General features: G+C 36.6%; 1 protein-coding gene across 2 annotated transcripts in view; it reads right to left on the bottom strand.

The window, feature by feature from the left end:
* SELENOF (selenoprotein F) overlaps nucleotides 1-25,475 on the bottom strand; it is a 57,713-nt gene that overhangs the window by 7,961 nt on the left and 24,277 nt on the right. For both annotated transcript variants that reach the window (XM_015536207.2, XM_007079162.3), the window contains exon 3: nucleotides 18,730-18,793. In XM_015536207.2, coding sequence (XP_015391693.1) covers nucleotides 18,730-18,793 — 64 coding nt within the window. The remainder of the gene's footprint in view (nucleotides 1-18,729; nucleotides 18,794-25,475) is intronic.

A 25,475-nucleotide genomic window follows, 5' to 3' on the forward strand; every position in this document is an offset into this window, starting at 1 on the left:
AGACTATAAATTCATCAGGAATATATCAGCCAATGTACACACAAGCTTTTCACTCGAATTCCACCTGTCAAAAGTGGGGCACCCTTAAATTAGTAAGTTTCATAAATCCATTCATCCACTCAATAAATATTTGAATTCTTCTTAATACGAGGAACAGTATTAGATAGATTCTGGGCATATTAATGACCAAAAACATTAAAACTCTGTGCTTTAAGGAGTTCCTAGTTTGGTAGAGGCAGAAGACCAACAAAGCAAATAAACACATTATAAAATTAAATAATGGAAACTGTGGAAGATAAAGGAGTGAAAAATTTTGTCTAAAGGCCGCACAAAAACAATGTTTGAACGAAGAGCAGTTTGCCAGAAGAACTGAGAAGGGGCCTAAGTCAGGAGAAACATGCAGTGTGTGCAAAGACTTAAGAGGTCAGAGTTCAGAGAACTGCAAAGAACTAGAGACATGAACTAGAAAAGAGAAAGCACGTTGTGATGGGTCTTCTACATGATGTTATGGATTTGACATTTATTCTGTATGTGATGGGTAAACTATAAAGGCTTTTAAGCAAGAGGGCCACAGAAACCAAATATGTCTAATGGGAAAGGTCTTTTTGGTAGTTGTGTAGAAGATGCAATAGAAGAAAGAAAAGGGAACAGTGATACCTAGACCAGATAACAAGTAACTAATCCTTCTGGAGAAAGATGCCAAAGGCTTGATTAAATTCCTAGAGAAGGCCAAGGGAGTGAGATTTGAAAGTTCTTGAGGAGGAGAAGAGACAATTTGGTGATTAACTGCATATAACGTGTAAAAGAAGTGAAAGAAAGGTTAATCATGATTATTTTATGCTTTTGCTTGGTGATACTGACATCTGTAGAAAGAGGACAGAAGATAGTATACTTTCAGAAGAGGATTAATTCAGTTTTTGGACATGCTGGGTTTAAGGCCTTTTTACCAAAAATGTGGGCTGCAGGGGCACCTGGGTGGCTCAGCTGGTTAAGCATCTGACTTCAGCTGTGCTGACAGCTCAGAGCCTGGAGCCTGTTCCGGATTCGGTCTCCCTTTCTCTCTGCCCCTGCCTTGCTCACACTCTGTCTCTGTCTCTCTCAAAAATAAATAAACATTAAAAATTTTTTTCTTAAAAAATGTGGCCTGCAGCCTGTAGGATATTAGCAAGAAGAATCTCAGGATGACCCCAAATATACATTCTACATTTAACAAGATCTGATGATTCATATGTAAATAGGCTTAAGGTACCCATGAGATCATACAAACAAAATTGTTCACTTGCAGTCAGAAATGTGATTTCTGAGGCACCTGGGTGGCTCAATTGGTCACACATTGAACTTCGGCTCAGGTCATGACTCGTGGGTTTGAGCTCCCCCCCACCTTGGGCTCTGTGGTAACAGCTCAGAGCCTGCAGGCTGCTTCCAATTCTGTGCCCCTCTCTCTCTCTGCCCCTTCCCGCTTGTGCTGTTTCTCTCAAAAATAAACATTTAAAAATTTTTTTAAAAATGTGATTTGTAACAGCAGAAAGGTGTGACCTAAAAATACAGATTAGGAGTCATTAGGTAAATACTGTAATTGGAACTGAGGGAGTGGGACATTCAAGGGAGTAAGAAAATAAAATATAAAGTTAGACCTTGACTGCAACTAGTATTTGAAAGGTGGGTGGTAGATGAGATGCCAGGAAAGGAGAATGGAAAGGCTGTTAGATGTAGGAGAAACTAGGAGGTAAGAAATTCAAACAAATGAAAGGAAAAGTTTCAAATGCTGGAGTTAAGACAATACCTACCATTTAATATCCTCAGTACTGAAATAGTGCTTGACACACAGTAAGCACTCAGTTAAGTACTCACAGAATTAGTGAATGGTTTACTCTGTATTTGTTGGTGCCACACATACTAAGTAATTTATGTGTGATACTTAATCCTCAAAACAATCTTATTATGTAGGTATTATAATTTTATACCATCTATTACCCATTTTAGAAATGAGAAAAACTGATGAAGCTAATACTAAAGAATGATACTGCTAGCAAAACTCCAACATAGCACCATAATCCTAGCCATCACTACCAATCAATCACAGTTAGTATGAGAAGTGAAAGCCTATGTCCTATCTCAGTTCTGTATTACTTTAAATTTTTTTCTGCCTCCAAAGGTATATCCTTTTTCTAAAAAATTAATTAATTTTGAGAGCGAGAGAGAGAAGCAGAGATGATCCCAAGCAGGTTCCACACTGCCACCATGGAGCACACAGGGCTCAAACTCATGAACCACGAGATCATGACCTGAGCTGAAATCAACAGTTGGGACGCTCAACTGACTGAGCCACCCAGGTGCCCCTAAAGGTATCTGATTCTAATATGGAACTGGCAAACTATGGTCTGAGGGCCAAAGTCTAGCCTGTTGCTTTAATAAATACAGTTTTACTGGAACAAAGCCACACTTACTCATTTAAATACTGTAGTATGGCTGTTTCCATACTACAAAAGAGTTCAATACTTGTAGCAGAGAACTTGTTGCTGGTAAAGCTGAAAATTTTTATTTAACTTTTCACAACAAGTCTGCCGAGACCTGCAAAATTTGGGAAAATTGATTTTTTTTTTTGAGACACAGATACGTTTAACATTGCAAGACTCATGCTTGAGAAGGAATTATTATTAGTTATGCTACCACAAGTGATAAATCATTAGGTCGACAGGGCCACTCCAAAGTGACTCCTATGCTGGGGAAGGGGAGAGATAACCCCTCACACCAGCATGCCTGTAGTTCATGAAGCTGAGCCTCTTAGTGGTTGAACAGGCAGGAAGACCTGTTCTTCAGTGTGCTTGTAGCTGTGGCAGAGAGGCTAACTGCACACAAGTAGGATGACTGCTGGCCCCACCCACCAATGAGGCCACATCAGCTATAGAGGGACCTCTAATAGCACAGGGAACAAATCTTGTTCCGGTGCGCCCACAGTGGGCAAAGTGGGTGACTGCGATCAGCTGAATGGAAGGCAATCACAGCTCAACCATAATAAGGAGGGCACATGCAGCCCACAGAGGGGACACCCATGGAGCACCTGATTCTGGTGAAAAGAATGGACTGCACCATAGGGCACTGCAATACCACTTCTACACAAGGTTACTGCTTTCCAAGACCAAAAGCTATAGCTGACATACCTAATATACACAAATACAGAGTAAGACAAAATGAGGAGACCGAGGCATATGTCCTAAATGAAAGAACAGAACAAAAATCACAGTGAAAGAGCTAAATGAAACAAATAAACAATATGTCTGATGAAGCTTTAAAGTAATGGTCATAAAGATACTACTTGAGAAGAGTAGACGAAGACAGTGAGAACTTCAACAAAGAGAAAATATAAAAGCCAGTCAGAATCGAAGAATTCAATAACTAAAATGAAAAATATACTAGAAGGAATCAACAGATAACAGAATGAAGAAGAATGGATCAGTAATCAGGAAGACAAGGTAATGGAAAGCAACAAAACTGAACATCAAAAGAAGAAATGAGAACTGGTTAAAGGAAATTTTCATTGTCATCCACTGTAACACATTCATATTATAGGGATGCCAGAAAAAGAAAAGAAAAACAAGGGGTCAGAAAACTTCTTAAAAAAAATTATAGTTGAAAACTTCCCTAACCTGGGAAAGGAAAGAAACAGCCAGATCCAGGAAGCATGCAGAGCCCCTAACAAGGTAAATCTAAGGAGGTCTGCACCAAGACCTATAATAATTAAAGTATCAAAGACTAAAGATAAAGAGAGAATCTTAGAAGCAGCAAGAGAAAACAGTTATGATCAGGGAAATCCCATTTTTCACAAGAAAATTTGAGGCCCGAAGGAAGTGGCATGATATACTCAACGTACTGAAAGGGAACAACCTTCAATCAAGAATAGGCAGTAAGGTTATCATTTAGAAACAGAAATAATTTCCCAGACAAAAGTTAAAGGAGTTCACCAGTTAACTAGTCTCACAAAAAATGATAGAGATTTCCTTAAGCAGAAAGAAAAGGCCACAATGAGAAGAAAACTAGGAAAGGAAAAATTCTCAAAGGTAAAAGCAAACATATAGTAAAGGTAGTAGATTAAATACTTTAAAGCCAGTATGGAGATTAAAACACAGAAGTAGTAAAATCAATTACATCTACAAAAATTAGTCAAGGGAAGGGTGTGTCTGGGTGGCTCAGTCAGATAACATCCAACTTTGGTTCAGGTCATGATCTTGTGGTTCGTGAGTTGGAGCGTCACATCTACATCCACATCAGGTTCTCTGCTATCAAGACAAAGCCTTCTTTGGACCCTCTGTCCTTCTCCCTCCCCAACTCGTGCTCTCTCTCTTACTCTCAAAAATAAATAAACATTAAAAAAAATTAGTCAAGGGATACACAAAAAGATGTAAAATATGAAATCATACACACGAAATGTGGAAAGGGAGGTTAAAAACAGTGCTTTTAGTGCTCTTGAATGCTTTTGAGCACATGTTCAAATATAAGTGGTCATCAACTTTACACAGAATGCTATACACAGAGAATGTTATATATGAACCCAATGGTACCTAAAAATAAATCTGTGATATACATACAAAATCAAAAGGAATCCAAGCATAACACAAAAGCCATTAAACCAAAAAGCGACAGAGAACAGAGAACTACAAAACGCAAAGCAATTAACAAAGAAAATACATACCTATGGATAATTAATTTAAATGTAAATGGATTAAATGCTCCAATCAAAAGACACAGGGTGACTGAATGGGGGGGGCGGGGGGGGAGGGGGGGGAAGACCGATCTATATGTGGTTTACAAGAGACTCTTCAGACCTAAGGACATACAGAGTGAAAGTGAAGGTAAGAGTAAAGATATTCTATGCAAATGCAAGGGGAAAAAAAGTCGGGGTAGCAATACTTTTGTCAAAGACTGCAGCAAGAGACAAAGGGAATTACATAATGATAAAATAATCACTTCAACAAGAGAATTTAAGAATTACAAATATCTCTGCACCCAAAATAGGAGCACCTAAATACATAAAACAAATATTAACAGGCATAAAGTAAGAAATTGGTAATAATACGATAGGTGACTTAAACACCCCACTTATATCAATTCATAAAACATTTGGACATAAAATCAACAAGGAAAAAGTGGCTTTGAATGACACATTAGACCAGATAGACCTAACAAATATACACAGAATATTCTACCTCAAAACTGCAGAATATACATTCAAGTGCACATGTTACATTCTCCTGGCGGATCATCTTAGGCCACAAACAGGTTTAAATAATTTTAGAAGTCTGAAATCATATCCTGAATCTTTTCTGACAATAAAAGTATGAAACTAGAAATGAACTACAAGAAAAAAAAACTTGAAAAAGCAAAATACATGGAGGTTAAAAAACATGCTATTAAACAACCAATGGGTCAACTAAAAAAAAAAAAAAAAATCCAGGAAATAAAAAATACACGGAGACAAATAAAAATGGAAATGCAATGGTCCAAAATCTTTGGGATTGAGCAAAAGCCGTACTCAGTGGGAAATTTAGAGATCTAGGCCTATCTCAAGAAACAAGAAAAATCTCTAAAAACCTAACATTACACCTAAAGGAACTAGAGAAAGAGGAACATACAAAGCCCAAAGTCAGTGAAGGGGAATAAAGGTTAGAGTAGAAATACATGAGATAGAAACACGAAAACAATAGAAAAAAAAAAAAAAAAACACCCAAAACACCAATGAAACCAAAAGCTGGTTCTCTGAAAAGATAAATAAAATTAACAAACCTTTAGCCAGACTCATCAAGAAAGAGAGGACTCAAGTAAAATTTATAAATAAAGGACAAAAAACAACTGACACCACAGAAATACAAAGAATTGTAAGAGAATATTATGAAAAATAACTAACTTCCCAGCAACACACAATGTTCCAAAATAGAATTAGGGAGAAAAGAGAGTATGTATTTTAACGGACCAATCATGTGTGATGAGACTGAATAATTTAAAAACACCCAATGAACAACAAAAAAGTCCAGAACCAGACGGACTTACAAGTGAATTCTATCAAACATGTAAGGAAGATTTAATACCTATTCTCAAACATTGCCAAAAAATAGAGGAGGAAGGAAAGCTTCCAAATACCGTATATTCTGAGGCCAGCACTGCCCTCACATGAAACAAGGAAACTACAGGCTCATATTCCTGATGAACACAGATGCAAATATCCCCACCAAAATATTAGTAAACCACATGCAACAATACATTAAAAGGATCACTCATTATGATCAAATGGGATTTGTTCCAAGGATGCAAGAGCAGCTCAATTTTCACAAATCAATGTGATATATCACATTAATAAGAAGGATACAAACCTTGCGATCATCTCAATAGATGCAGAAAAGGCATTTGACAAAATTCCACATCCATTCATGATACAAACTCAAAACAAAGTGGGTTTTAGATGGAAAATACTTCAACATAATATAGGCCATACATGAAAAAGTCACAGCTAACATCACACTCAATGGTGAAACACTGAAAGCTTTTACTCTAAGATCAAGACAAGGATGTCCACACTCACAACTTTTTTTTTTTTTTTTTAACGTTTATTTATTTTTGAGACAGAGACAGAGCATGAACAGGGGAGGGGCAGAGAGAGAGGAAGACACAGAATCTGAAGCAGGCTCCAGGCTCTGAGCTCTCAGCACAGAGCCCGACGTGGGGCTCGAACTCATAGACCGTGAGATCATGACCTGAGCCGAAGTCAGACACTTAACCGACAAAGCCACCCAGGCACCCCCACACTCACAACTTTTACTCAACATAGAACTGGAAGTCATAGCTGTAGCAATCAGACCAAAAAATGGACGGCAACCAAATTCATAAAGAAGTAAAACTGTCACTATCTGCAGATGACAGGATACCTTATTTAATAAAAATTTTCTTTTGAAAGAGAGAGAGAATGCATGAATGGGGGAAGGGTAGAAGAAGAGGGAGGGAGAGAGAGAGAGAATCATAAGCAGACTCCATGCTCAGGGCAGCACCTAACCCGGGGCTTGATCTCATGACCTGAGCCAAAATCAAGAGGTGGATGCTGAGCCATGCAGGTGTCCTGACATGATACTTTATATAGAAAACACTAAAGACTGGGGCGCCTGGGTGGATCAGGTGGTTAAGCGTCTGACTTTGGCTCAGGTCATGATCTCCTGGTTTGTGAGTTGGAGCCCCACGTTGAGCTCTGTGCTGACAGCTCTAAGCCTGGAGCCTGCTTCTGATTCTGTCTCCCTCTCTCTGCCCCTCCCCCACTCAGGCACGTGCGCTCTCTCAAAAATAAACAAACATTAAAAACAAAACAAAACAAAAAACACTAAAGACTACCCAAAACAATTTGAACAGATAAATTCAGCAAACTTTCAGGATACAAAATTAATACACAGAAAGAGAAATTAAGAAAACAATCCCATTTAAATTGAACCAAAAATAATAAAATACCTAGGAATAATTTAACCACTGAAGTGAAACACCTATATTGTATTCTGAAAACTATAGGACACTGATGAAAGAAACTGAACATGACAAAAACACATGGAAAGATATTTTGTGCTCTAGAAACTTGGAAGAACTACTATTGTTAAAAATGTCCATACTACCCAAAACAATCTATAGATTCAATGGGATCCCTATTAAATACCAATAGCATTTTTCACAGAAATAGAACAAATAATCCTAAAATTTTCAGAACCGTAACAGACCTTTAATAGCCAAAGCAATCTTCAGAAGGAAAAACAAAACTAGAGGTAACACTATCCCAGATTTCAAGATAAAGCTGTTAGTAATCAAAACAGTATGGTACTGGCACAAAAACAGACACATAGATCATGGAACAGGACAGAGAACCCAGAAATAAACCCATGCTTACACAGTGAATTAATCTATAACAAAGGAGGCAAAACATACAATGGGAAAAGTATCTTCAATAAATGGTACTGGGAAAACTAGACACATATATGCAAAAGAATTAATAAACTGGACCAGTTTCTTACACCATTCATAGGGAAAAACTCAAAATGGACTAAGGACCTAAATGTGAGACCCAAAATCATTAAACTCCTAAAAGAAAACGCTGACTATAATCTCTCAGATATTGGCCTTAGCAACATATTTATGGAAATGTCTCCTCAGGTGAAGGAAAGAAAAATAAATTGTTAGGACCACACTAAAACAAAAAGTCTTTGCACAGCATAGAAAACTATCTATAAAACAAAAGGGCAACCTAGTGAACAGGAGATCTGCAAATGACATACATGAGAAGGGGTTACTATCCAAATTACATAAAGCAATTACACTACTCAACACCAAAAATCAAACAATCTGATTAAAAAATGGGCAGAGGACCTAAACAGGCATTTTGCCAAAGAAGACATACGCAGGGCAAACACACATAAAAGATGCTGAATATCACTAATCACGAGGGAAATGCAAAATCAAATCCATAATGACATCACCTCACACCAGAGTGCCTAATATGAAAACGGTAAGAAATAACTGTTGGCTATGATGTGAAGAAAAGGGAACTTTCCACTCATGCACTGCTGATGGGAAAACAGTATGGAGGTTCCTCAAAAAATTAAACAGAAACACCATACGATCCAGTTATTCCACTACAGGGTATTTACTCAAAGAAACAAAACACTATTTTGAAAAGATATATATGCACTCTCTTTGTTTACTGCAACGTTACTTATCATAGCCTAGATGCGGAAGCTACCCAAGTGTCCACTGATAAATGAATGGATAAAGTAAATATGGTACAGGAAGAGTTCTGGTCCAAGATGGCGACTCCGGAAGATCCTGAACTCACCTTCACCATGGCCATGGACACAACAAAAAGAACTGAGGGCTGAAAAGAACAGCTTCTGCAGAACACAAGATAGAGACCACATAGAGAATGGCAGGAGAAGAGACACTAAGGAACTGCAGTGGGGAGGGATAGTACTGAGGGTTAAGTAGATTCATCTGCCCTGTGGATAGCCTGCTGCACTGGCCCCTAGCCCACGGTAGCCCCGGATCCCTTGAGGCACAGAAAAAGAGCCAAGGTTTAAAACAGCAACTAGAACTTCAAGGAACTAGCTCCAGAACCTTGCCAAACAGTGAGGAAGCTGCTGGAACTCTGTCTGGGTCAAAATAGGGGGTGAGCGCCATGGTTTACATTCCCTTTCCACTGTGACAGTGCAAACAAGACCAGGGCTCCCATCCCACACCAGCCACAGAAACCCTGGGGTATAGACAAAAAATGGGTTTAAAAGTTTACCAGAATTTCAAGATCCAGCACTAGAACACTGCCAAATGGTGGGATTGCTGCTGGTACTCTCTCCAGGCTGGAGGGGCTGGGCAGTACCATGGTTTATGTTCTCCTTCAACTTGGATAGCTTGGATGGGAAGAGGGTCCAGGTACCCTAACCAGCCTGCTGCTTCAGTGAGCCCCAGAGCCCATATCAGCCCCAACCACCCCACCAAGCAGCTCTAGCACAGTGCACTCTGGGACACCCCTAGCTGATGTTCACTATAGATCTAGCAGTTGTGCCAAGGTGATGCAGCACTCTGGGCCCACAACCTCTTTGGCTTCAAATGGCTTCCTAGAGCACCCCCAGCACACAGTGCACTGGGGACGCCTGGCTCTCACCTGCTTCAGCTCTTGGAACCCCCAGCGCATGCTGGCCCAGATCCAGTCCTCTGCCAGGACACTCCCTGCACTGAACATTCTGGGACACTCTGGCTTACACCCGCTTCAGCTTCAGCTGTCTTACCAGGATACTTTCTACCTGGAGAGCCCTGGGATAGCAATAACCAACACCCACTGTGGTTTCAGATCTCCTTCCAGGGCACCCTCTACACAGAGAGCTCCAGGACCACCTTGACCAAGCCCACTTCACCTACAGATGTCTTACCAAAATGCCATGTACACAGAATACCATGGGACCCCCAGGCACATGCCCCACCTTGAATCAAGCTGCTTTGCCAGGGCACCCTCTGGAGGGTCCCAGGACACCTCAGCATGCATTTGATCAGCTTCACAGTCTACACAGGGGACGACAATACACAAGACCGTTCTTGCAAGTTAAGAAGTAGCTGTTCTGCCTAATCCACAGAAACAAGCACAGAAAGTAAAGCAAAGTGGAGAGACAGAAGAATATGCTCCCAATGAAAGAATAAGACAGAACATCAGGGAAAGACTAAACGAAACACAGACAAGCCTTGTGGCTGACAGTTTAATCATAAAGATGCTTACTGGATTGCAGAGAAGAATGGAAGAACTGAGAACTTCAAAAAGGAGAAAATGTAAGAACCAATTAGAGTTGAAGAATACAATAACTGAAATGAAAAATACATTAGGAGGCATCAACAGTAGGTTGGCAGATGCAGAAGAATGGTTTAGTGATCTGGAAGACCTTAACTGCTACAGAAAGCAACTGAGCTGAATAGCAAAATGAAAAGAATTTTATTTTTTTAAATTATTATTTTTTAATGTTTTATTTTTAAGAGAGAGAGAGAGGGGGGGGGGGGAGAGAGGGAGAGGGAGAGGCAGAGATAGAAGAAGACACAGAATCTGAAGCAGACTCCAGGGTCTGAGCTGTCAGCACAGAGCCTGATGCAGGGCTCGAGCCGACAGACCATGAGATCATGACCTGAGCTGAAGTGGGATGCTTAACTGACTGAGCCACTCAGGTGCCCCAAAAAAGAATTTTAAAAGTGCATAGAGCGGTGCCTGGCTGGCTCAGTCTGAAAAGAGTATGACTCTTGATCTTGGGGTTGTGAGTTCAGGCCTCATGTTGGGTGTAGAGAGTACTTAAATAAATAAAACTTAAGGGGCACTTGGGTGGCTCAGTCGGTAAAACATCCGACTTCGGCTCAGGTCATGCTCTCCCGGTTCATGGGTTTGAGACCTGGTTTGCGCTCTGTGCTGACAGCTCGGAGCCTGGAGCCTGCTTCGGATTCTGTGTGTGTGTCTCTCTCTCTGCCCCTCCCTTGCTCACACTCTGTCTCTCTCTCAAAAATAAATAAACATTAAAAAAATTTTTTTTTAAAATGAAAAATAATAAAAAAATAAATAAAACTAAAAAAATGATGATATTAAGGGATCTCTTTGATAACAGGAACTGTTTGCAGCAAACATTTGCATTACAAGGGTCCTAGAAGGAGAGAGAAAAAGAGCAGAAAACTTAAGAAATAATAGTTGAAAACTTCCATAACATAGGGAAGGAAACAGACATTCAGGTTCAGGAAGCACAGAGAGTTCAAAACAAGATGAACCTAAGGAGATCCACACCAGGACACAGAATAATAAAAATGTCAAAGGTTTAAGATAAGGGAAAAACATTAAAGCAGCAAGAAAGTGAAAAATTACATACAAGGGAAACTCCATAAAGCTATCAGCTGAATTTTCAGCAGAAACACTACAGGCCAGAAAGCAGTGGCATGATATAATCAAAGTCCAGAGAGGGAAAATAAGAAAACCACCCCACCCACAACCTACCACCAAGAATATTCGATATGGTAAAATTATCATTCAGAATTGAAGCAAAGACCAAGAACTTCCCAAGCAAAATTAAAGGAGTTTATCAGTACTACATCAGACTTACAAGAAATGTTAAAGGGACTTAAGTGGAAAAGGCCTTAATTAAAAAGTAAAAACAAAAACACAATTAAGAAATGAATACAGACTGCTATAAACTTAGGATATTATATATGAACCTCAATGTAACTACAAACCCCAAACCCAAAACAGATACACAAAAAATAAAGAGAAAGAAAGCCAAGCAAAACACTATAGATAATAATTCATCAGAGAGCAAGGTAAGAAAGAGAAGAACTATAAAAACCAAAAACACAATAAAATGACAAGTACATAGCTACCTATAACTACTTTAAATGTAAATGGACTAAATGCTCCAATCTAAAGACCTAGGGTGGCAAAATGGATAGAAACAAAACAAAAACCAAGACCCATCAATATGCCACTGACAAGACCTCACTTCACATCTAAACACACATACAGACTGAATGTGAAGGGATGGAAAAAGATATTCCATGCAAATCAAGTGGGAAAAAAAAGCCTGGGTAGCAACATTTTTATCAGACAAAATAGACTATCAAACAAAGACTCTAACAAGAAACAAAGACGGATATTACATAATGATAAAAGAATCAATCCAATAAGAGGAACTAACAATTATAAATATCTATGCACCCAGCAATGGAGCACCTAAATACATAAAGCAAATATTAGGAGAGACTGACAATAATAAAGCAAATAAAAGGAGAGACTGACAGTAATACAGTAAGAGTAGGAGACTTTAACACCCCAATTACATAAATGGATAGATCATCCAGGCAGAAAATCAATAAGGAAAAAGCATCTTTGAAGGACATACTAGACTGGATGAGTTTAACATATCTACAGAACATTCCATTCACAAACAGAATACACATTCGAGTGCACATGAAACATTCTCCAGGATATATCACATTAGGCCACAAAAGAAGTCTCCATTTATTTAAGATTGAAAACATGTGATCACACATCTTTTCCAATCACAAGGAAGCTAGAAATAAATCATACACCAAAAAACTAAAAACACACAAACACATGGAGGCTAAATGACATGCTTCTAAATAACCAATGGATCAATGAAGAAAGCAAAGAGGAAATAAAAAAAAAAATACATAAAGACAAATGAAAAGGAAAACATAATGGTTCAAAATCTGTGGGCTGCAGCAAAAGCAATTCTAAGAGGGAAATTTTTATTTATTATTATTTTTTTCTGAGAGAGAGAGGGTGCAAGTGAGTGAGGGACACAAAGAGAATCCCAGGACGGGCAAAGAGACAGAGAACAGGGGAGTTGGGGGAGAGAGGGAGAGAGAGACAAAGTGGGGTTTGAGCTCACGAACTATGAGATCATGACTTGAGCACAAGTCAGATGCTTAATGACTGAGCCACCCAGGAGCCCACCAAGAGGAAACTTTATAGCAATATAGGCTGCTGTGTAAACAAGACAATAAAAGCCTCAAACAGTCTAACCTTACACCTAAAGTACAAAAAGAAAAACAAAAGGTTAGAAGAAAAAAAAAATCAAGATTAGAGCAGGAATAAATAGAGATAAAAACACAACAGAAAAGATCAACGAAACCAAGAGTTGGATCTCTGGAAAGAAACAAAATTTACAAACCTTTAGCCATACTCATCAAGAAAAAAAGAGAGAGGACTCAAAATAAAATCAGAAATGAGAGAATAACTAACACACAGAAAAACAGAAGATTTTAAGAAAATACTATGAAAAATTAATATCCCAACAAGTTGGACAACCTAGAAGAAATGGATAGTGTCCTAGGAACATACAATCTTCTAAAATTCAATCAGGAAATAAAACAGAAAACCTGAACAGACCAATTAACTTGTAAGGGGACTGAAATGGTAATCAAAAAAACTTCCAACAAACAAGACTCAAGGACCAGATGGCTCCATAGGTGAATTCTGCCAAACATTTCAAGATTTAATAACTATCCTCAAAAAAGAGAGGAAGAAGGAAAGCTTCCAAATACTTTCCACTAGGACAGTGTTACCCTGATACCAAAACAAAGACACTACAAAAAAGTAAATTACAGGCTAATATCCCTGATTAACATAGATGCAAAAGTATTCAACACATTATTATTCAATCATTCGACAATACATTAAAAGGATCGTTCACCACAGTCAAGTGAAATTTATTCTAGGGGATGCAAGGAGGGTTCAATATTCACAAATCAGTCACTTTGGTATACCACATTAATGACAGAAACGATAAAAACCAAATGATCATCTCAACAAAGACAGAAAAGTCATTCTTTGACAAAGCACAACATTGCTCAGGATAAAAATGCTCAACAAAGTGGGTTTAGAGGGATCATACCTCAACATAATAAAGGCCATTATATAAAAACCTAAAGCTAACATCGTACACAATGGTGCAAGTTTTTCCTCTAAGATCCAAAACAAGAAAAGGATGCCTACTTCCTGTCTTGCCACTTTTCTTCCACCTAGTACTGGAGGTCCTAGCTGTAGCAATCAGACAAGAAAAAGAAATAAAAGGCATAAAAATTGTTACAAAAGAAGTAAGGGAGACCTGGGTGGTTCAATTGGTTGAGCAACCAACTCTTGATTTCGGCTTAGGTCATAATCTCATGGTTCATGGGATTGAGCCCCACATTCGGGCTCTATGACAACAGCATGAAGACTGTATGGGATTCTCTCTCTTTCCTTCCTCAGTTAATGTGTTCTCTCTCTCACAAAATGAATAAACTTTAAAAAAAAAAAAAACTGTCACTATTTGCAGATGAGATACTACATAAAAACCTAAAAATACCACCAAAAAACTATTAGAACTGATCAATGATTCCAGTAAAGTTTCAGGATATAAAATTAATAATGCAGAAATTGGTTATATTTCTACATTTTAACAATGAAGTAGCAGGAAGGGAAATAAAATAATTCCATTTACAATTGCGCCAAAAACAATAAAATACTTAGGAATAAACTTAACCCAGGACATGAAAGAGCTGCACTCTGAAAAGTATAAGACATTTACAATAGAAACTGAAGATGATAAGGGCGCCTGGGTGGCTCAGTCGGTTGAGCATCCAACTTCGGCTCAGGTCATGATCTCACTGCTCATGAGTTCGAGCCCTGCATCGGGCTCTGTGATGACAGCTCAGAGCCTGGAGTCTGCCTCAGATTCTGTGTGTGTGTGTGTGTGTGTGTGTGTGTGTGTGTGTGTGTTTCTCTCTCTGCCCCTCTCCCACTTGCTGTCTCTCTCTCAAAAATAAATAAAAACATTAAAAAAAAAAAAAAAAGAAATTGATGATGCTATAAAAAAAATGGAAAGATACTATTCAAATGGCCTGGAAGAATTGATGTTGTGAAATGTCCATACTAACCAAAACAACCTAAAGATGTAACACAACCCCTATTAAAATACCAACAGCATTTTCACCAAACTTGAACAAATCACCCTAAAATTTGTATGGAACTACAAAATACCCTGAAGAGCCAAAACAATCTTGAGACTGAAGAACAAAGCTGGCTGTATCAAAACCTTAGACTTCAAATTATCCTACAAAGCCATACTAATCAAGAGTATGGTGCTGGCACCAATATAGACACATAGATCAACAGAATAGAGTACAAAGTCTGAAAGAAAAAAAAAAAAACAACCCACGAGTATGGTCAATTAATCTAAAACAAAGGAGACAAAATATACAATAGGGAAAAGACAGTCTCTTCTACAAATGGTACTGGGAAAACTAGACAGCTACATGTAGAAGAATAAAACTAGGCCATTTTCTTCTACTATTTACAAAAATAACTAAAAATGATTCAAGACCTAAATGGGATACCTGAAATCATCAAAGTCCTAGAAGAACACATAGGCAGCATCTGTTTAGCACTGGCCTTAGCAACATTTTTCTTGGTTTCTTCTCGACAAGGGAAACAAGAACAAACTAATGGAACTATACAAAAATAACAAGCTTATGCAAAGAAAACCATCAGCAAAATGAGAAGGTAACCTACTGAATGGGAAAAGGTGTTTGCAAACGATCTGATAATATCTTAAATATATAAAGAACTTCTACAGAACTCAACACCAAATAAACAATCCAATTAAAAACTGGATAGAGGGCCTAAAAAGATTTCTTTACAGGGGCACCTGGGTGGCTCAGTCGGTTGTGTCCGACTTTGGCTCAGGTCATGATCTTGCAGTCAGTGAGTTTGAGTCCCGCATCGGGCTCTGTGCTGACAGCTCAAAGAGAGCCTGGAGCCTGCTTCAGATTCTGTGTCTCCCTCTCTGTCTACTCTTCCCCCAACTCACGCTCTGTCTCTGTCTCTCAAAGATGAATAAATGTTAAAAAAAAAAAAAAATTTAAAAAGATTTCTTTACAAAAAAGACAGATGACAAAGAGACCTATGAAATGATGCTGAACATCACTAATCAAGGAACTACAAATCAAAATCAGAATGAGAGATAACCTTATACCTGTCAGGATGGTTAGAATCAAAAGGAAATAACAAGTGTTGGTGAGGATGTGGGGAAAAAGGAACTCTCATGCACTGCTGGTGAGAATGTAAATTGGTGCAGTCACTTGTGAAAACAGCATGGAGGGTCTTGAAAAATTTTAAAATAGAAATACCATATATTCCAATAATTCCACTACTGGGGTATTCATCCAAGGAAAACAAAAATACTAATTTAAAAAAAGATATATGCATTTCTATGTTTATTGCAGAATTATTTATAATAGCCAAGATAGGGAAGCAACCCAAGACTCCATTGATGAATGACCAGCTAAAGATAGAACAAGTATACAAGGAAGGTAGTCAATGGTATTGTAATAGCACTGTATAACAAGAGATGGTAGCTCTGCCCATGTGGGTACAGCCCATTAGTGTATAGACTTGTCAAATCACTACGCTGTACACCTGGAAGTAATGTAAAATTGTGTGTCAATTACATTTTAATTAAAAAAACAAAGTATGGAATTCACAATGGAGTATTACTCAGCCACAGAAAAGAATGAGATCTTGCCATTTGCAACAACATGGATGGATTTAGAGGAATTAAGCTAAGTGAGGTAAGTCAGAGAAAGAAAAATACCATATGATTTCACATATATGTGAAATCTAAAAAATAAAATAACCAAAAAACAGACTTTAAATACATAGAACCAGTAGATGCCACAGAAGTGGATGGGGGTTGGGATGGGTGAAATAGATGAAAGGAGTTAAGAGCTACCAGCTTCAAGTTATAAAATAAATAAGTCAGATAAAAGTACAGCATAGAGAATACAGTCAGTAATATTGTACAACACTGTATGGTATCAAATGATGACTATACTTATTGTGGTTAGCACTGTGGAATACATAAAATTGTTGAATGAATATGTTGTACACATGAAACACTATGTCAATTATATACTTCAATAAAATATTAAGGATTACAAGAAAGTATTCAGACTGCCCTTTCAACTTAAACAACCAAAACATGGAAGTCAGAAGAATCTTAAGAGCCAGACCTGGAATTGGCTTTGGAATAGAATTTGGGACTTTTTCCCCATAGGCACTGAATGGTTTAAGTTCAATAAAAGGTTTGTTGATGACAAAGACTATAAAGCAATGATGACATGAAAGTTAGTTTGGTATTTGTAGTTACTGCAACAAGTGACAATGGTCCTTCATGCCCTATTCCAGAATATCTTTAGGGAATATAATAACGGTTATACTTAAAATATGCCAGCTTCTCAGGGACTCAGAAAACAATGGCATCATATATAATTATGTTCAATATGGTTATATATTACAGAATTAAACAATCATTTTCATTTTAAACTTACATTAAATATTTATACATAGGATTAAACTCTAATTGTTTTTCAAAAGGAAAAGACAGTATGACTACATGCACCCCAAGTATGATAATTTAAGTATACATAAGAAATGTATATATAATTAATTTCTACTACAAGGTTTGATAAATTCCACTCAAGCTTTTAAAGATTGAACTTCCAACTGTAGAAAAATTATTACCATAGACATAATAAAATCTGTCTATTTGCTGAAGGCAAAAAAAAAAAAAAAAAAAAAAAAAAAATCAGTGTGAGAAATTTTTTCCCTAAGCAGAAGTAGATATATTCTGTGCTACATTAGAATATGTTTATTCTAACCAAGAATGTATTTAATTAAATGTGTATCTGCTTTGGGCCTTACTTACTATTACATTTCTGTGCCAAAATGAGCAATATTTTATCATAAATAATCCTAGGTCAGCAATAAAGGGCATCTGTGAATACAGGTAGTTTTATAAGATACTAAAGCCACAAAATTATCTTGCCATTAAGATACTAAATCCACAAAATTATCTTGCCATTAAGTGAACAAGGCAAGAAGTCATGAGAAAGTCAGGAGATGTAAAAATAAGCCATATAATAGAGCACTTACATATTTCAATTAAAAAACAAACAAACAAAAGAACAACTTTACCTTTAGACAATTTTAGTTTTATAAAACTGATTTTCAAATGACAAGCCAGGACAGAACAGAAAAGTCTTAGCCCATGTCTTTTTCGACATGCAAAGCTCCACTACTGTGATGTCAAACAAAAGAACACATTTTCACAATTATCCTTTTACATATTTATCTTTAAAATTTCCTGTGAAGATGTACATGTACATGCAACTTCTTTGCACCTCAAATTTTATGGTAATTAATTCTCTTTTTGACGACTTGTCACTTTGTACAGGTCTATTCTCACTCCAATTGTTCCTTAGGAGAGTTTTATATAAATGAATTTACATTTAAGATATATTAGAATGGTGTGCTATTTAAGGGGATTATATTTATATCTGGTAAAACAAAGGCTCTTGTAAAATTTATACTTGGTAAAGGAAAGGCTCTCCTTTTAAGAAAATAATCACTTCATTATGTGTTACATCATATATTATGCTTGCTTAAAGTTAACTACTAGTATTCAACAATTACTATAAAACTCTACCTCCATGAAGACAAATGTGGAAAAAATACATATAATGTTGAGAAAGTACAATCCTAAAAATTCTTATTCTTGGGAATATTTAATAAAATTATTCTTGTAAAATGTTGATTTAAAATTATTAAAGTGAGAATTTGCTGGAGATAATTTTACATACCTTGGACTTGAGGGAACCTCCCCAATTTTCATCCACAAACTTCAAGGATAGCACCCGCATAAAGCTGCAAAAAGACAAGAATTGAAAAAACTGGTATAGTTTTAAAAATGTAGTTATTTCATAGCATAAACACTGAAGTTAAACAGATAATATGGAATAAAATAAATGTCAAAGTTGGAGAGAACTATGTATTTCCAGTACAACAGAAGAGAAAATAGAGGCCCGGGGACATTAAATGATAGAGGAATTTAGGTTTAGTAGGAAAAAGATCGAAGGAGATATGGAGAATTGATGATGGATTTGAATAGGTAAGATGTCCTTGGAAGTTCTTCACAAAATCCTTAAGATTTCCTATGGATTTTTAAAATGCTATATTGAACACAGGTATGTATTCTATTCATCTATCCAACATACATACTTAATGAGAATTTTTTCTGGTTGCTGTTAAAATTAAGTAATCAGTGTTTTAAAATGAAATAAAAAAAACAAACCTCAGTATTTTTTTTTTTTAATGTTTATTTATTTTTGACAGAGAGAGAGACAGAGCATGAGTGGGGGAAGGGCAGAGAGAGAGGGAGACACAGAATCTCAAGCAGGCTCCAGGCTCTGAGCTGTTAGCACAAAGCCCGGCACAGGGCTCGAACTCACGGACCATGAGATCATGACCTGAGCCAAAGTCAGATGCTCAACCGACTGAGCCACCCAGGTGCCCCCAAAACCTCAATATCTTTAAAAAATAATTACAGTATGTACTATATAAAGATATTATGAAAAAACCAGTAAAATCTCATTAGAAAGAACTAAAATGCAAATATTTTCCCTTAATGAAATTCACTTGAAATGAATTAAATGGTAAATATTGTTTTTCCAGCTATATAGAACCTGCACAATCTCTTTACAGTAAAAGCTAATTATGAAAAACTCCAATGCAAATATTTTACTGCAATGAATTTAGCTGAAATGGAATCAATGGTAAACATCACTTTTTTTAAGCTCTAGAACCTGCCCATTTTTTTTTTTTTTTTTTTTTTTTTTTTTTTTTAGTGACATGGTAATGCTAGGACTCTAAGAGAAGGCAGGCAATTATAAGAACATACTATATTTTGTTGGCTTTTGCATTTGTTTTTATTTGTTAGCTTTTACATTTGGTTTTTTTATTATAGGTCCAAGAGCTAAAGATGACTTTTACTTTTTAAGTTATAAAGTAACATAAAAATCCCATGTACTATGTATGATTATATTCGATACTTTGGAAAATATAAAAAAGCACAAAGTAGAAATTAGAAATTCATTTTAATTCCACCTACCCAAGTGATAATGAATTTTTAAACATTTTAGAGATTCTGAGCTAAATCAATAATTCTTAAAGTTTTGAGGGTCATAGATACGTTTGAGAATCTGATGAAATTGTTTTAATTCGGACTATTCATGGACTCTGGGAAAATACTGATGAATTTCAGATTAAGAACTTTAACGATCATGCAAAGGATAAAAATTACAGATTCAAAGGGGGTACATTTACCCTGATGTTTATAGCAGCATTATCAACAATAGCCCAACTATGGAGACAGCCAAATGTACATTGACTGATGAATGGATAAAGATGTGGTGTGTGTATACACAAAAAGAATAAAAGCTTATCATTTGCAATGATGTGAATGGAGGTAAATTGTATTATGCTAAGCGAAATAAGTCAATCAGAGAAAGACAAATACCATGTGATTTCACTCATGTGTAGAATTAAAGAAAAAACAGATGAACATCTGAGAAGGTGGGGGGAGGGGTGGGAGAGAAGGAAACCAACCACAAAACACTCTTAACAATAGAGAACAAACTGACGGTTGATGGAGAAGAGTGGGTAGGAGATGGGTGATGGGTATTAAGGAAGGCACTTGTGATGAGCTCTGGGTGTTGTACATAAGTGATGATCACCGAATTCTACTCCTGAAGCCAATATTGCACCATATGTTAACTAAAATTAGAAACAAAACCAAAAAACTCTGATAATCTCCGAAGAGTCTTTGCAACATTAATAACCTGACATAACTTTATACAGTAAGTCACTTTTGAATAAGATTTAGTTAATCCATTAGACAACCCCTCAGAATATCTTTAAGAATAACAGGCCATATTACCCACAAGGTCATGAAAAGATGTTCAACATCACTAATCATTAGGGAAATACAAGTCAAAACGACAATGAGATACCACTTCACACTCATCACGATGGCTATTATTAACAACAAAAACAACAACACAAAAAATAAGTGGTGGTGAGGATGTGGAGAAATTAGAACCCCTGGGACCTTATGTTGGTAACTGTAAAGTGGTGCAGCCACCATGGAAGATAAAATGGTGGCTCCTTAAAAAATTAAAAATAGAATTATATGATTTGGTAACAAAAAGTTAGAGGCCAACTCAAATGACAGATGAATGGATAAACAAAATGCGGCATATGCATATAACGAAATATTCAGTCTTAAAAACAGAAAATTATGACACATGCTGTCACATGGATGAATCTTGAAGACAGTAAACTAAATGAAACAAAGTAGTTACAAAACGATAAATACTGTACATTTCCACTTTTATGAGGTACTTACAAATTGAGAGACAAAAGTAGAATGGTGGTTGCCAGGAGCTGGGGGAGGGAAGAATGGGGAGCTACTGTTTACCGAGAATGGAATGGAATTTCAGTTTAGGAAGATGAAACGGTTCTGGAGATAGAGGACTAAAAATAGTTAAAATGGTGAATTTTATGTTATGTATATATTACCAGAATCAAAAAAATTTAAAAAGTTATAAGGCCCATAGTAAAATTTGGTTATTTGATTTATATTTTATTTGCAAGTTTGTGATCCCTCGGAAACTCTAAGTGGAGATTCGATTAGCTTCCGTAGTAACATTTCTCTACACTGCTGTTTCCCAATATTCTTCATATCATGACACGTTAACAACTTTATGGAGTCCTGGGGTAAGAGGCGGCTGCTTATAACATATGAATAGCTTTTTGGGCCCTGAGCACCACAGTCTCCATTTGGTTGTCACAAGGATTGAAGGACTCCATATCCTAGCACACTTGTAATGCATTCATGGAAAGCCCATCTCTGCACAACGAAACATCAACTGGTTAAAAATGTTAGAAACATATTCTTTAGTGAATAGCAGCTCAGATGTGACCTTCTCCAGGAAAACTTCTGTTTATCTCCTATTCTGTTTGTGGTACTTTCAGTGGAAATCTGTTCTTATGATGTACTATAAATATTCTATAATTTGTGGAAAGGAAATGTCTTATCTATCATAATTATCTCCAGAACTAGATACAAAGCTTCTCAATGTATGTGTGCTGAATGGAGAGAATTGTTCATTTAACAGAATTAAATACCTCTTTTTTCATTACAGAACTTTAAAAACATTTCAAGTTCCTTTGATATCAACTTATAGACTAGACTACATTGTGCTTAGTTTCAGTCTAGGGTAAACAGAAAATTTATCTCAGAGCTGCCTAACATTATTAATATTAAATTCTAAAAGCATTAACTTGTTATGTTAGTTGGTTTTTTTCTTATGAATTTGTTCATAGGACAATACTGGTTTTTCATGATGAATAATTTAAATTAACTACAAATTGTGGTCAACTTTCAGGGACTTATAAAGTAATAATAAGCATCTTTGGCATCACACAAGTTCACATAATAAAATATATACCATTAAGGGGCGTCTGGGTGGCTTAGTCGGTTGAGTGTCCAACTCTTGATTTCGGCTCAGGTCATGATCTCAGAGCCTCGTGTTGGGCTCTGCACTGAGAGAGCCATGTTGGGTTCTCTCTCCCTTACTCTCTATGTGCCCTCCCTCATGTGCTCTCTCAAAATAAATATCAAAAAGAAAAGTTGAAAATATGCTACTTCTAACAGAAATTCTCTAGGGAATAAAGTATGAAAGGATTTAAAAAGGTTAAAAATTGTAACTCCTTGACTTTCCCTCTTAGCATTTGGACTTTTTTTTATTTACCAGAGACAGAGAGAAAAAGTGTGAGGAGCAGGGAGGAACAGAGAGAGGGAGACACAGAATCTGAAGTAGGCTCCGAGCTGTCAGCACAGAGCCTGATGCGGGACTTCAACTCACAAACCGTGCGATCATGACCTGAGCCGAAGTCGGACGCTTAACCTAATGAGTCACCTAGGCGCCCCTAGCATTTGGACTTTTTTTTTTTTCATGGCTGGGTAATATTCCACTGTGTGTGTGTGTGTGTGTGTGTGTGTGTGTGTGTGTGTGTGTGTGTGTGTGTGTGTGTATCCCTTCATCTGTCAATGGACACTTGGGTTGCTTTCATAACTGAGCTACTGTACATAATGCTGCAATAAACACAGAAGTACATCTCTTTGAATTAGTGTTTTCATCTTCTTAGGGTAAAAACTTAGTTATGGAATTACTGGATCATATGGTAATTCTACTTTTAATTTTGGGGGAACCTTCATACTGTTTTCCACAATGGCTACACCAATTTGCACTCCCACAACAGTGCATGAGGGTTCCTTTTTCTCTGCATCTTTGCCAACACTGGTTACTTCTAACAAGAGGATATAAAAGTGGTGAATATCTCTGCACACAACATGGGAGCAGTTAAGTACATAAAGCAATTATTAACAGACATAAGAAAAGAAATACACAGTAATACTGTAGTAGTAAGGGACTTTAAGATCCTACTTACATCAATGGAAAGATCATCCAAACAGAAAATCAAGGAAACAGTGGCTATAATTGACACATTAGACCACATGGGCCTAACAAATATATTCAAAACATTCCATCCAAACTTAGTGGAATACACATTCTTTTCAAGTGCACATGGGACGTTCTCCAGAATAGATCACATTAGGCCATAAACACGTCATAATAAATTCAAAAAGACTGAAATCATATCAGGCATCTTTTCTGACCATAATGGTATGAAAATCACCAAGAAAAAACCTGAAAAGAACACAAATACATGGAGGATAAATAACATACTACTAAACAATGAATGGGTCTACTCAGAAATCAAAGAAGAAATTAAAAAATACATGGAGACAAATGAAAATGAAAACACAATGATCCAAAATCTTTAGGATACAGCAAAAACTGTTACAAGAGAGAAGACTACAACAATACAGGTCTACCTCAAGAAACAAGAAAAATCTCAAACAACTTAACCTTTAAGGCCTAAAGGAGCTTAAAAAACAAACAAACAAACAAACAAACAAACAAAACAACCAACAACAATAAAGCCCAAGCCAGTAAGAGGGAGGAAATAATACAGATTAGAGCAGAAAGAAATAAAATAGAGACTAAAACCCCAATACACCAACAGATCATTGAAACCAGAAGCTGGTTCTGTGAAAAGATAAACAAAATTGATAAACCTTTAGCAGGACTCATCAAGACAAAGAGAGAAGACTCAAAATCAGAAATGAAGGAGGAGAAATAACAACCAACACCACAGACATACAAAGGATTATAAGAGATGCCAACAAATTGGACAATATAGAAGACATGGATAAATTCCTAGAAATACACAACATCCAAAATTGAATCTGTAAGAAATAGAAAATTTGAACAGACCAATTACCAGTAATGAAATTGAGTCAGTATTCAAAAAACTCCCAATAAACTAGTCCAGGAATGGATGGCTTCACAGATGAATTCTATCAAACACTTAAAGAAGAATTAATATCTATTCCTCTCAAACTATTCCAAAAAATAGAGGAAGGAAATCTTCCAAATTCATTCAATGAGGCATTACCCTGATACCAAAACCAGATAAAGACACTACTAAAAAAGAAAACTACAGGCCAGTACCTCTGATGACCATGGATGCAAAAACCCTCAAAATATTAGCAAACTGAATCCAATAATATGTTAAAAGAAAACTATTCACCATGATTGAGGGATTTATTCCAGGAATGCAAGGGTGGTTCGATATTCACAAATCCATGTGATCCACCACATTCACAAAACAAAGGATAAAAACTGTATGATCATTTCAATGTACAAAAAAAAAAAAAAAAAAAAGCATTTGACAAGGTACAACATCCATTCATGATAACAACTCTCAACAAGCAGATTTAGATTTAGTATAATAACTGTGTTATTCAACACAGTATAGAAAATCCTAGTTGCGGAGGTCAGACAAGAAAAAGTTATAAAGACATCTAAGTTGGTAAAAAAGAAGTAAAACCATCACTATTTGTAGATGAAATGATACTATCTACAGAAAACCCTAAAGACACCACCAAAAAACTACAACTGATCAATGAATTCAAAAGTTGCAGGATACAATATGTACAGAAATCTGTTGCACTTCTACACACTGATAATGAAGAAGCAGAAAGAGAAATCAAGAATCCCATTTATAATTGCAACAGAAAATAAAATATTCAGAATAAACTTATTTAAGGATGTGAAATATCTGTACTATGAAAACTATAAAGCACTGAGGAAAGAAATTAGGACACACAAAAATGAAAAAACCTATCATGTCTATGGATAAGAATCAATATTGTTAAAATAAACAAGTTCTATAGCTCAACACAAAAACCCCCAAATAATCTATTTAATGGCAGAGGACCTGAAAAGACATTTTTTCAAAGAAGATACACAGATGGCAGACAGACATATAAAGCTACCCACCAGCACTAATCACCAGGGAAATGCATATCAAAACCACAATGACATATCATCTTATACTTGTCAGAATGGGTAAAATC

The sequence above is a fragment of the Panthera tigris genome, chromosome C1 (assembly GCF_018350195.1).
Source record: "Panthera tigris isolate Pti1 chromosome C1, P.tigris_Pti1_mat1.1, whole genome shotgun sequence".
In the NCBI taxonomy this organism is placed as follows: domain Eukaryota; kingdom Metazoa; phylum Chordata; class Mammalia; order Carnivora; family Felidae; genus Panthera; species Panthera tigris.